Here is a 13,980-nt window from a genome sequence, read left to right as displayed (position 1 = left end):
AGGTCTAAACCACCAGTTTCACTCCTGGGAATTTATCTGTCAGTACATGTGTTCAAGGACCCATATATACTCTTTTTTTTTTTTTTTTTTTTAAAAAAAAAGACAGGGTCTCACCCTGTCACCCAAGCTGGAGTGCAGTGGCACAATTATGGCTCACTGTACCCTCACCCTCCCAGGCTCAAGTGATCCTCCCACCTCAGTCTCCCAAGTAGTTGTGACTACAGGTGCTCATCACCATGCATGGCTAATTAAAAACAATTTTTTTTGTAAAGATGTCATCTCATTGTGTTGCCCTGGTAGTCTTGGGCTCAACAGATCCTCCCACCTTGGCCCCCCAAAGTGCTGGGATGACAGGCATGAGCCACTAGGCCTGGCCCTCACACATGTTCATAAAGATAAATGTACATGGTGTGCACTGTAGCAAAATGCTGGAAACAATCTAAATGCTCATTCATAAAGAAACAGTGAAATGAATTATGATACATGCATATAATAAAATAAGTAACTAAATAAAAAAATGAAGTATATGTACCAAAATGGAATGATAACCAAAATAAATAATAATAAATAATAATAATAATTATTATTATTATTGAGATGGAGTTTCTCTCTTATTGCTCAGGGTGGAGTGCAATGGTGCAAACTTGGCCCACCGCAACCTCCACTTCCCAGATTCAAGCAATTCTCCTGCCTTGGCCTCCCGAGTAGCTGGGATTAGAGGCATGCACCACCATCCCCGGCTAATTTTGTATTTTCAGTAGAGACGGGGTTTCTCCATGTTGGTCAGGCTGGTCTCAAACTACCAACCTCAGGTGATCCTCCTGCCTCAGCCTCCCAAAGTGCTGGGATTACAGGCATGAGCCACCGTGCCCGGCCTACCAAAATAAATTATTATTAAAAAGGCATGATGTAAAGCAATGTGGATAGTAGGCTCCCATTTATGTAAACAAAATGGGGAGGGGGGGTTGCAGTGTTTTGTTTTGGAGTAAGGTTTACTTTTCCCACATATCCATCTATAAATATGTGATGTTATTACCACATTCTTGTATAACTTCTTCAATTAAAAAAAGTACAATAAAATCATGTTTACAGATTATTAGAGGCCAGGTGCAGTGCTGTAAGCCTATAGTACCATTTACTCAGAAGGCTGAGTATCACTTGAGCCCAGGAGTTCAAAGCTGTGGTGCACTATGATCATGCCTATGAATCATCGCTGCACTCCCTGGCCTGGGCAATATAGGAGGCCCCCATCTCTACCAAAAAGACTATTAGAATAAGAGACATTTAGTTAACCAGAAGGCTTACGATATAAACAATTGAAATCAAAATTACATATTTTTTCACAATAGCATATACTCCTATAATATTTTATTATTTTGAAAGCACTTACACTAACATTATACCATTAGAGATTAATGATGGACCAATGAGGCCCAGTGTGGTGGTTTACACCTGTAATCCCAGCACTTTGGGAGGCCAAGGTTGGAGGGACTGCTTGAGGATAGAAGTTCGAGACCAGCCTGGTCAACATAGCAAGACCCTGTCTCTATATATAAAAAAGAAAAAAATAATAATAATGGACCTGTGAGATGGAATTATGGTTATTGCCATTTAATACATTATAAAACTAAAGTTTAGCCAGATTATATAATTTACTCAGAGTTACTCAGATAGGAACTAGGGGGGCTGTGCAAGCCTCATTTCTGACTTCCGTGTCTAATCCTCAGGCAAATGGCTGTCCTTCCTTGTAGTGCTGTCCTTGGGGAAGGGAAGAGGCTGACATTTATTGTGCATTTATCATATAACAACAATAGTTAAAATCATTTAGTATAAACCAACTGCCAGGTATCAAGCAAAATGTATTTTGTACATTTTATTGTTTATTTATTCATTTATTAATTTTGAGATGGGAGTCTCGCTTTGTTGCCCAGGCTGTAGTGCAGTGGCGCAATCTCGGCTCACTAAAACCTCCACCTCCCATAGCTGCAAAGAAAAAGTGCAGGCCCTATGTGAGCAAGTCCCCTGGTCCCATGCCCTCCTCATTCAGTAGGAAAAAGTGTGGTTGGAAGGAGCCCAGAGTGAGAAGTTCTAGAGCTTAGAGCTGTGTCTAAGGGTGGTACTGTGTAACACTCGCCAAACTCAAAGCACAGAGCCCGAGTACAAGGCAACTGAACAATCAAAAGGAAGGTAAACAGCAGAACTACAGCATTTGCATATAGTGATTTATGAAGATTTAAGTGAGGAAATATTTCCTGTGAAATGTTTGTAACTAGTTCTTATCACATCTGTGTTACCTCCTGATCCGATGACAAAAATAACGTGCTAAGTCTTGTTTGATACCAGCTTATTTGTGTTAACCTAGTTCTCACTCTGTGGTAGATCATATTTTCAAAGGTGGCCAATATCCCTCCCACATGCTATTTTTATAATATGATGTTAATATCCATCCCTCCCATGGAATAGTGGAATGTACGTCCCCTACCACTGAATCTAGGTGAACCCATGAGACTGCCTCACCAAGAGTATGACAAAAGAAACCTGTGATTTCTAAGGCTAGGTCTTAAGGATGCCTTTTACTTCTGCCGCAATTTCTTGGGACTTTTACTGTTGGAACCCAATCACCGCGCTGCAAGGAAGCCAAGATCCACACAGAGAGGACTTATACAGGTGTTCTAGCCGACACCCTCAGGTAGTATTGGTCACCAGACGTGTGACTGAGCAAATCTTAGATGATTATTGCTCCAGTCATGGAGTCACCTCCAGCCTTCTAGTCACCCCAGCTGATTCCTCATATCCTTACCAACCCCTACCCAATTGCAGATTAATGAGCAAAACACATGATTACTGTTGTTTGAAGCCACTATGTTTGATGGGGTTTGTTATGTAGCAATTTATAATTGAAACTATTTATATATCCTTGCGATAAAAGCTAGGTTTACAGGCTAGTGAACTCAAGGCTATACGTGTCACTAGAAACAGATAATTAGCTCCTTAATATACCATAATCTACCCATATAATAACCCTTTATAAAAACATAAAATGCTAAACGTCTCCAAACCTTGTAGTGAATGAAGCTTAAAGTCCCTATTTATTTCTCATCTTATTGCTCATATTCAATGTAGCCGATTTAGAAATTGTTTTTTTAAAGCCTCTGGGAACTCTCTGTATTCATCAAGTAGGGTATGACATGTGACATATTACTTTGTCTTTTTTCATTTGATTTTTTGATATACTTTTATTGTATGCAGTTCACTTTCATAAACAGCCTTCCTTCTAGAAATGAGTACTTGTCTTGTAGCTTCATATGATGTTTAAATGGGAAATTGTATAAATAATGTTTTAAGGCTGGGTGCGGTGGCTCACGCCTGTAATCCCAGCACTTTGGGAGGCCAAGGTGGGTAGATTGCTCAAGGCCAGGAGTTCAAGATCAGCCTGGCCAACATGACAAAACCCCATCTCTACTAAAAATACAAAAATTAGCCAGGCATGGTGGCGTGTGCCTCTGGTCCCAGCTACTTGGGAGGCTGAGGCAGAAGGATTGCTTGAGCCCAGGAGGTGGAGATGGCAGTGGGCCAAGATCCCACCACTGCCCTCCAGCCTGGGCAACAGAGCAAGACTCCATCTCAAAAAAAGTAAAGAAAACATAAGGATGTCAAATAAGCACATAAAAAGTATTCAACATCATTAGTCATTAGGGAAATACAAATTAAATCCACAAAGAAGTGTCTCTACACCCTTATTAGAATGACTAAAACAAAAAAATGCCAACATCAAATGTTGACAAGGATGCAGAGCAGTAAGAACTCTAATTCATTGTTGGAAGGAATGTAAAAGCAGCAACACAGTCACATTGGAAAATAGTTTGACAGTTTCTTTTTTTTTTTTTTTTTTTTTTGAGACGGAGTCTCGCTCTGTCGCCCAGGCTGGAGTGCAGTGGCACGATCTCCGCTCACTGCAAGCTCCGCCTCCCGGGTTCACGCCATTCCCCTGCCTCAGCCTCCCGAGTAGCTGGGACTACAGGCGCCCGCCACCATGCCCGGCTAATTTTTTTTGCATTTTTAGTAGAGACGGGGTTTCACCGTGTTAGCCAGGATGGTCTCGATCTCCTGACCTCGTGATCCGCCCGCCTCGGGCCAGTTTCTTATTAAGTTAAACATATACTTACTATATAATCCAAAATTTATATTCCTAGGTGCACACCCAAGAGAAATAAAAACATGCTTCACAGAAAAAATCCATACAAATTTTTTTTGTTTTTGAGACGGTGTTTCACTCATTGCCCAGGCTAAAGTGCAATGGCGCGATCTCAGCTCACCGCAACCTCCGCCTCCAGGGTTCAAGCGATTCTCCTGCCTCTGCTTCCCGAGTAGCTAGGATTACAGGCATGCGCCACCACGCCCAGCTAATTTTGTATTTTTAGTAGAGACAGGGTTTCTCCATGTTGGTCAGGCTGCTCTCGAATGCCTGACCTCCGGTGATCTGCCCACCTCGGCCTTCCAAAGTGTTTTATATAGCAACTTCATTCATCACTGCCCCAACCTGGAAACAACCCAAATGTTCTTCATCTGGTGAATGGCTGGGCAGTGGTGCACCCATACGATGGAATACTACTCGGCAATAAAAAGGAACAAAATGTTTACACATGCAAGATACTTAGAGGGACCTGTTTACAGGCACTATGATGATTGAAAAAAATCAATTTTAAATGGTTTTATTCTAGGTAATTTCATTCAACTGACATTCTCAGAAAGGCAAAACTATATGGACAGAGAACAGATCAGTGGCTATCAGGAATTGAAGGTAGGAGGAGCCTTTGTTTGACTACAGTAGGATTAGCATGAGGGAAATTTTCAGGGAGATAGAATTATTCTCTACCTAGATTGTGGTGTGGTTACACGACTCTTAAGTATTTGTCAATACTCATTAAACTATATAAAAAGTGAATTTTACTATGTGTATATTAAAAAACAAAATTTAAAAACCTAAATTAATAATGTCAATACATAACTATATTTATTTATTGCCTGTGACTGTCATCCCTTCACTGTCTAAAATAAATTTTCCTGTGCTGTAACTCAAATACTTTTTATAAAATAAAAATTAAAAATATAACATCTTGGCCGGGCGCAGTGGCTCATGCCTGTAATCCCAGCACTTTGGGAGGCCAAGGCGGGCGGATCATGAGGTCAGAAGATCGAGACCATCCTGGCTAACACGGTGAAACCCCATCTCTACTAAATATACAAAAAATTAGCTGGGCATGGTGGCGGGCGCCTGTAGTCCTAGCTACTTGGGAGGCTGAGGCAGGAGAATGGCGTGAACCCGGGAGGCAGAGCTTGCAGTGAGCCGAGATCACGCCACTGCACTCCAGCCTGGGCGACAGAGAGAAACTCCATCTCAAAAAAAAAAAAAAAAAAAACCATATATATATATATATATATATATATATATATAACATCTTGGCTGGGTGTGGTAGCTCACACCTGTAATCCCAGCACTTTGGGAGTCCAAGGTGGGTGGATCACCTGAGGTTAGGAGTTCGAGACCAGCCTGGCCAACATAGTGAAACTCCATCTCTAATAAAAATACAAAAATTAGTCAGGCATGGTGGCACATGCCTGTAGTCCCAGCTACTCGGGAGTGTGAGGCAGAATAGCTTGAACCCGAGAGGCAGAGGTTTCAGTGAGCCGAGACTGCACCACTGCACTCCAGCCTAGAGGATGAAGTGAGACTCTGTCTCAAAATAAATAAATAAATAAATAAAAATAAATATATATACATATATATATGTGTGTGTGTATGTATGTAACATCTTGACAAAAATATACAAAGAATGCAATTAATAATAGAAGAAACTGCCAGGTGCAGTGGCACAGGCTTGCTTGTAGTCCTAGCTACCCGAGTAGCTAAGGCAGGAGGATTGCTTGAACCCAGGCATTTGTTTGTTGTGCTTTACTTTTATCTTTTCCTTTTTTTAATTTTATTTTTTATTTTTATTTTTATTTTATTTTATTTTTTTGAGACAGAGTCTCACTCTGTTGCCCAGGTTGGAGTGCAATGGCATGATCTCGGCTCACTGCAACCTCCATCTCCCGGGTTCAAGCAATTCTCCTGCCTCAGCCTCCCAAGTAGCTGGGGTTACAGGTGCCCTCCACTACACCCGGCTAATTTTTTTTGTATTTTTAGTAGAGACAGGGTTTCACCATGTTAGTCAGGCTGGTCTCGAACTCCTGACATCAGGTGATCCACACACCTCGGCCTCCCAAAGTGCTGGGATTACAGGCATGAGCCTCCATGCCCGGCCTGTTGTGTTTTTCTTAGACAGGGTCTCACTGTCATGCAAGCTGGAGTGCAGTGGTATGATCACAGCTCACTGCAATCTTGAACTCCCCGGCTCAAGCAATCATCCCACCTCAGCTTCCCAAGTAGCTGGGAGTACAGGCACCCACGACCATACCCAGCTAATTTTTGTATTTTTTGTAAAGATAGGGTTTTGCCATGTTGCCCAGGCTGGTCGCAAATTCCTGAGCCCAAGCCTTTGAGGCTATAATGCAGAACGACTGCACCTGTGAATAACCACTGCACTCCACTGCACTGCCCATAGCCTGGGCAGTACAGAGAGACCCTGACTTTTTTTTTTTTGAGACAGTGTGCTAGGATTACAGGCCTGAGCCACTGTGCCTGGTGACCCCAACTCTTAAGAGAGAAAAAAAGAAAGAATGAAAAATCCTTTAAAAATGTAAGCCTGGCCAGGCGCAGTGGCTCACACCTGTAATCCTAGCACTTTGGGAGACTGAGGCAGAAGGATCACTTGAGCTGAGGAGTTTGAGACCAGCCTGGACAACATAGTGAAATATCACCTCTATTTATAATAAAAAATAAATAAATAAATAAATAAAAATGTAAGCATATATACATATATATATATATAACCTGTTCAAAAAGATTCTCCATTAACCCATTCATTCTCAGAAATATTTTTCTCAGGACCAGCAGAAATAATTGAGGAGCTCCCAGTGGAGGCAAAAGGTAACTGAAAGCTTTAGTCTCTCCTCTCAGCAACCATGATGCTGGAAAAAAATGTTCTTTCAGAGAACACAGAAGTGAAAATGGAATTCAAGCATTTTTTATTTTTTTGAGATGGAGTCTTGCTCTGTCATCCAGGCTGGAGTGCAGTGGCGCAATCTCAGCTCACTGCAACCTCCACCTCCTGAGTCCAAGCTATTCTCCTGCCTCAGCCTCCCGGGTAGCTGGGATTGCAGGCGCCCGCCACCAAGTCCAGCTAATTGTTTTGTATTCATAGTACAGATGAGGTTTCACCATGTTGGCCAGGCCGGTCTTGAACTCCTGACCTCGGGCAATCCGCTCGCTTCAGTCTCTCAAAGTGCTGAGATTACAGGCGTGAGCCACCTGGCCTGGCCCAGGCTATTCTCCTGATGGATTTGAGTAATGAAAATTACTTCAACTCTACCGTAAATACTATAGTTAAATCCAAGTAACTCAAAGCAGAACTCCATGAGAATAATTATAGTTAGCTAGGAGTAACAGAGGAGTTCTTTAATAGTCACAAGCCCTGAAAATTAGAAGAAGACAGTAAGTAACAGTGATTGCAAAGTAAGGCATCATTAAGACCACATTTTAAATCCCTAACTTCCAATTTCCTAACTATGAACTTGAGTATGTAGCTCAGTTTCTCTAAACCCACGTTTTCTTGTCTAGAAAATGGGAATAATATATCCTTCACAGGATTGTTGTGAAAACTATGCCTCGCTCAGCACCATGCTTGGCTCACTGTAAACATTTCAGTATTACCACATGGGAGGTCTCAATGTTTCCACAGCAAAGAATGAAGGAACACTAGTTTGGTGCCATAAATGATATGACACCAATACCCAGAGACCACGGGGAAGGATTGATGAAGAAACAAGAGAATGACACTGAAGTTTTCTGGCACCAATGACAGACGGTCTTACAGCTCTTCCAAGTCTCACAGCAATCAGTGCCATGATAACACCCATCAGAGTTTGTCAGAAAGATGGTAAGGTCCAGATAGATGCTATCACCATATCTTTTCTTTTTTTCTTTTTTGAGACTGTTTTGCTCTGTCACCCAGGCTGGACTGCAGTGGCTCAATCTCAGCTCACCGCAACCTCCGCCTCCTGGGTTCAAGCAATTCTTCTGTCTCAACCTCCTGAGTATGTGGGATTACAGGTGCCTGCCACCACACCCAGCTAATTTTTGTATTTTTAGTAGAGGCCAGGTTTCACCATGTTGGCCAGGCTGGTCTCGAACTCCGGATCTCAGGCGATACTCCCACCTCGGCCTCCCAAAGTGCTGGGATTACAGGCATGAGCCGCTGTGCCCGGCCTTCAATACATCTTATACGTCATAATCTCAGTAAGTACGCATTTAGCTTTGATTTAAATTCTCTGGAAATGGCCATAAGAGTCATATGGGTCCTTTAATGTACATGACATATACAGACAAACTATTGCAAAACAACCGTTTCTTCATCTTTTCTTTTACAAAGTTAGAAAATGAATGAAGAATAAACATGGGCTGATGTCCACGAAATCTATTTTCATAACTAATTTGACTTACGAGTTGGAAAAAGTAGGTGAAACTTCTGTAACTTATTTATCCTGTATATAAAATACAGAAAAGATACCCCTTTTCTTACAAGAAGAAGACAAAAAGGGAAATACCTAATGCCTAACAAGCCTGAAAAGATGGCGCACTGATAAAGTTATCTCTCCCTTAGCAGAATGAACTTAAAGGTCATTTTTCCTTGTCCTTCTCGTTTTTGGAAATCTAGATTTTAAGTACACTGTGTGAAGGTACTGGACCACTTTAGATATTTCACGCTACATCAGCATTTTCCAAAAGCTTTAAAAAAATCTTTGTTCAAAATATGAAGTTGTAAAAAATAACATACATAGCTTGTGATATGTAATTCTAATAATATATGAAATAATTAATGAGAACAGAAATATAGCAAATAAATGCAAACGAATTCAATCCTACAGTGACATTTTAGGTACATACAAATTAGGTATTATTTAGGCTCATTATTAGAGGAGTGATCAAAACAAAAAGTTGATAAATAACTATTTTGTCTAAATAATATGGAAAGGACCCTATAAGTAATTCAAATTTTAAATAGTTTGATGCTTCAAATACCTACACCTGCTAATGGGTAGGGTTTTTGTCCTCTTCATTTCATTATCTTTAGAACATGAAACATTACTTTATGCTGAATAAATGTCTGTTGAATAAATGAATCCCCACACAGCATAGTTTCATTGAAATTAGTAGTTAAATATACTAATTTGCCAGCTATGTTTATATTCACCAAAAGCTTTCCTAAAATATTTTAATTTCTAAATTTCCATTATATAATTAATAGTATGACCAATAGATTTGTCAAAAATCCACATTAAAATCTTTACTCCTTTGGACTTCTGTGCTTTTCTCAATTACACTTTTTCTGAATTTTTACATGGTTCAGAAAGAGTAAAACAATTCCAATTTTAATTTAATTCCAATTCAATCCAGAATTGATTTGAAAAAGAATTATTAATGAACATGGAAAAATATGTCCAGGAAACAGTGACACAGTTAAAATACAATGTGAATGGGGCCTAAAACATGTCACCACTTAGTAGAACAACACGGTTTTCCCTTCCATTTTTCTATTTCTAATTTGCTCAAAATCACTTTCAGGCAAATGGTGATTCTGCAGCCAGAGGTTGTCAGTACTTCTGTTCCACCTGACTGGATGAATCAGGTAGACTGGAAGGACCAATAATTCCAGCAACCTATTTCTACATCCTATGCAAATTAATGCACCAATCACTAAAACAGTGCTACTGTAAGGTCATATAAATGAAAGCCTGAACAGAGGACACCAGTCAATAACTTGAATGTTGCAGCACTATGTCATTTTACACAGCTTTTAATTATGAGCTTTTCTAAATAGGGTGTCTAGTCTGCAAAATAACAATGACCTTCCACGCACATTTTTTCTATAACTATTTTCATACGTATTATTTGCTAGATCAATAAAAGTGCTTTACAGAATAAGATTTCATAGAAACGTTTGAGTGCACATATTCTGTTTATTAATAAATTAACAAATTTTACTTCCTCAATGTTTATGTATGTGTGCATACATATATATTTAGCCAAATATAAAAATAATTTTTTGCTTAAAATGATTTATAATTGCAAATAACAATAATTTCACCTTCATTCTTGAATGCATAACTATCACAAATACAGATTTAATGATATCTGCTATCACAATTCTTCCAGAAAATAATAAAAAAAAGAATAGCTCCAAGTGCAATTAAAAATGCATTGTCATAAAATTAGAGTCCTAGATTCTACAAGGATTTAAAACCCTAACAATTTCTTTGGGACGCAGATTGCCACAAAAACTGTACACACTACTTTTTAGTCATTGCATTAAAAAATGCCCATAAACAAAGGTTGTCCCTAATATAACACTACCTACACATATTAAAATTCAAACGTGGCAAAGACCTTGTTAGGCATCAATCAATTTTACTGTCACGTTTTCATAAATCCTGGAGTCTCCTTTATTTTTCAAAATTTCCACACTACCAGGGAGAAAGACCATTCTGTTGGGCATTATTTTCCTGCACAGATAGTATTCATCAACCAATTTTAGCCCTCTTTCTAAATAGGAATCCAATTCTCTTCGGTAAAGAGGTTTCCTATTTGCAGTCCATGGATCATATTCTCACACTCATACACTACCATGAACACAGCAAGTGCACAATCGCTACTACTGTGATAACCTAAAGTGCTAGTGCTATAGTTCCTGGCAATGGTAGCCGGGGGGAAAAAAATCTAGATACCAAATCACAGATCACAACCAAATGGAGTACTCCCTTGTTTTAATATTACCATACAAACAGAAAACAGGGCTTATTCAAACAGTCAAAGAAAAGTGCATTCCTCCTTGCAGTGCTGGGGGAAGCTGTTTGTGTCTCTATAGACGTGGAGAGAACAGGAACACATGTTTTCTGTACTACATGGCTAATGCAGGATACAGGGCTGCAGTTGTTGGGTGAAGCTTTGCCCGAAAGTTGAGAAATGGTGAGTAACCTCTAGATGAGGTTCCTGCTCTCCTATGGGTGGAAGTAAATGCTTCCAGCAATCCTTATCAAGGTCCTCGGGGAGTTTGGGTCTGGGGTACCTTTCCCCCAGGGGCACCCTGGTTTCTTCTAACGGTATAGCTCTGCAGTGGGTCATGTGACAGCTGGGTGTGTGCCTCTGTGCGGGGTGGGAGGGATGAGTTTGCGGGGTGCGTGTGTGTGAGTGTGCGTGCGTTCAGAAGTTACACGTCTGGTTTTGGAAGACGTGTATTTTTCTAGGGCTATCTGCGTGTGTCTGTATGTGTGTCTGTGTGTGAAGTGAGACTGAGAATAGAGGTTTAGAGAATGGTCCTGGGCCGGGCGATGTAGCCAAGTTGGCTCTTGTCGGCCCCGCTCCTTGGGGAGCCGCCGCATTGGGGTTGAGGTCCCCGCCCTTGGGGGACGCGAGGACAATGGGGTGCCGGCGCCCCTCCCGCACTTTGTGCACCCACCTGACGAATCCGCGGCGGGTTCGGCGGGGTGGAGGCCCCGCCTTCCGGGGCCGGGGAGGTGGGAGAAGCCATCTTCCTGCGGCTCCGGGTTTCTTCCTCCTGTCACGCCCGGGTCTCCCGCGTCTCCTCGGTCTCCTCCGCGTCGGGCCTGCGGCCCGCGCCCGCCCGGAGTCTCCGCAGCCGCCGCGCCCCGCGGACCCGCCCCGGCTCCTGCGCCGCAGAGTGGAAGGGGCGGCTGTGCCCTCTGCTCGCCCAGCCGAAGTCCCTTCCCGCGCCACCTACATTCCGGCCGGCGGACTCGGGGCCGCGGCGGGCCGGGGTCGGACGCGACCTTGGCCGCGGGGCTGGGCAAGCAGCTGCCCCTTCCCAGCGCCGCGCCCGGCGCGTGTGGTCTGAAAGTGCGAGCTGCCGGGCTTATTCTAGCGGCGGCGCCGGGAGAAAGGAGGCTGCTTCCCTAGCCGCTGCCGCTATCGCCAGGAGAGCGATGAGCTCATGGACAGCTCCCAGAAATATGTCTATATGCACCACTGACTGCCGGAGTTCGGGAGGTGGGTGGGGAGAAGGAGGCTCCTCCGCGGGCGCTCCCGCATCACTGGCGGACGTTCCCTCGGGAGGCCCCTGGCTGTTGGGGCGCGTCCAGCTCTTCCCTGCCCATCTCCACACTCACTCTCGGCTCTTTCCATTCATGCCATACACACATTTCCTATCCGCACTCACTCTCCGCTGGAGTTGTGCTGAGGCACCCACCCACCGACCCACCCACCTCTAGCCTCCACGCGCACACATTCTTTCTTCTGCCAACTACTCCCTATTGATAAGGGGGAATTCATTTACGGAGTGAACGTGGTGTGAAATGCCACCGGGACCTCAACCCCTGTCGGATGTGGGCTGATGGATGAAGTGTCCCAAACGGTGTGTCCTTCACGCTTTGGGCGTTTCCCCCACCCCCGAGATCCAGCCTCTTCCCTTCCCACCTTCTTCACTGTGAGAAAGCATCTTCCAGCTACCGTCCAGGGTAGGGACTTGGCCCCATCCCTCACCAAGGCAGAGAGCACCTCTTTTGTAGCTCTGTGAAGAACTTAAAAGACGGACCATGTTTTGCAGACCTTTGCGCAAGGGCTATGGCAGGAGTCATAAATCCCGCACAGGGGCCGACCTTGTTTGCCTGACTGTTTCCCAGGGGTATAGAGCTTCCATGGATATGCAAACCACCTTCCAAACCTGATTACTGTCTTTCTTCATTGGCTCAGCTGTCCTATTGAGGTGGAATTATGGCTTTTTACAGATAAAATGACCTTCCTGAGATTGTTCCCTTTCTCAGGCATCATAAATTTTCCTTTCTTATAGATTTCCGTAGAAACATACACCTACCTTCAAAAACAAAACAAAGCAAAACTTTCCTTTACCGCAGCCTCCCTTCCCTCAGCTAGTGTTCCAGTTTTGTACATCTCCTTTCAGCAAGAGCCTTTACAAAGTTTCAGTATCTCCTGTTCCTCTCTTCACGTTCTCTATTGAACATAGTCCATTCAGGCTTTCCTCCACCTACATCACCAAACTTTCTCCTGGCAAGGTTCCCAATCACCTCCATGCTGCGAAATCTAATGATCAATTCTCATTCCTCCTTTGGCTTGACCTCCAAATGTTAAAAAGAAAGAAAGAGAGAGAGAAAGAAAGAGAGAGAGAAAGAAAGAGAGAGAGAGAAAGAAAGAAAGAAAGGAAAGAAAAAAAGAAAGAAAGAAAGAAAAAAAGAAAGAAAGGAAAGAAAAAAGAAAGAAAGGAAAGAAAAAAAAGAAAGAAAGAAAGAAAAGAAAAGAAAAAGAAGAGAAAAGAAAAGGAAAGAAAAGAAAAAAAAAAAGAAAGCTAGCTCCCGGGCGCGGTGGCTCACTCCTCTAATCCCAGCACTTTGGGAGGCCAAGGCGGGTGGATCACAAGGTCAAGAGATTGAGACCATCCTGGCCAACATGGTGAAACCCCACCTCTACTAAAAATACAAAAATTAGCCGGGCGTGGTGGCACGTGCCTGTAATCTCAGCTACTCAGGGGGCTGAGGCAGGAGAATCACTTGAACCCCGGCAGGCGAAGGTTGCAGTGAGCCGGGATTACACCACTGCACTCCAGCCTGGCAACAGAGTGAGACACCGTCTAAAAAAAAAAAAAACTATACTTTAGTTTCCTTACCTGTGAAAGGGCAATAATATTACTTACTTTGTAGGATCATTGTGAATAGCAAATGAGATAATGTACATAGACATTGTAAATGCTCAATGTAAATACTCAATACTGTAGTCATTACTACATTATTATGTAATATTATGTAATGATATATTACATAGATATTATGTAATGATATCTACCTAAAAACAGG

The 13,980-nt window shown here is 42.5% G+C and overlaps 1 protein-coding gene across 14 annotated transcripts in view; it reads right to left on the bottom strand.

Annotated features, from left to right (window-relative positions):
- ANK2 (ankyrin 2) overlaps nt 1-12,297 on the bottom strand; it is a 678,765-nt gene extending 666,468 nt beyond the window's left edge. For 5 of the 14 annotated variants that reach the window (XM_063705479.1, XM_063705474.1, XM_063705485.1 and 2 more), the window contains exon 1: nt 11,616-12,261. In XM_063705479.1, the coding sequence (XP_063561549.1) occupies nt 11,616-11,687 (72 nt within the window). In that variant the 5' untranslated portion in view covers nt 11,688-12,261. Of the gene's footprint in view, nt 1-11,615 lie in introns of all 14 variants that reach the window. The other 9 variants (XM_063705471.1, XM_063705483.1, XM_063705473.1 and 6 more) reach the window with 4 other exon arrangements.
- Between the last annotated feature and the right edge of the window lie 1,683 nt (nt 12,298-13,980).

Source organism: Gorilla gorilla, chromosome 3 (genome assembly GCF_029281585.2).
Source record: "Gorilla gorilla gorilla isolate KB3781 chromosome 3, NHGRI_mGorGor1-v2.1_pri, whole genome shotgun sequence".
Lineage (NCBI taxonomy): Eukaryota > Metazoa > Chordata > Mammalia > Primates > Hominidae > Gorilla > Gorilla gorilla.
The sequence above is the reverse complement of the archived record's forward strand: the minus strand, read 5'-3'. Positions and strand labels throughout refer to the sequence as shown.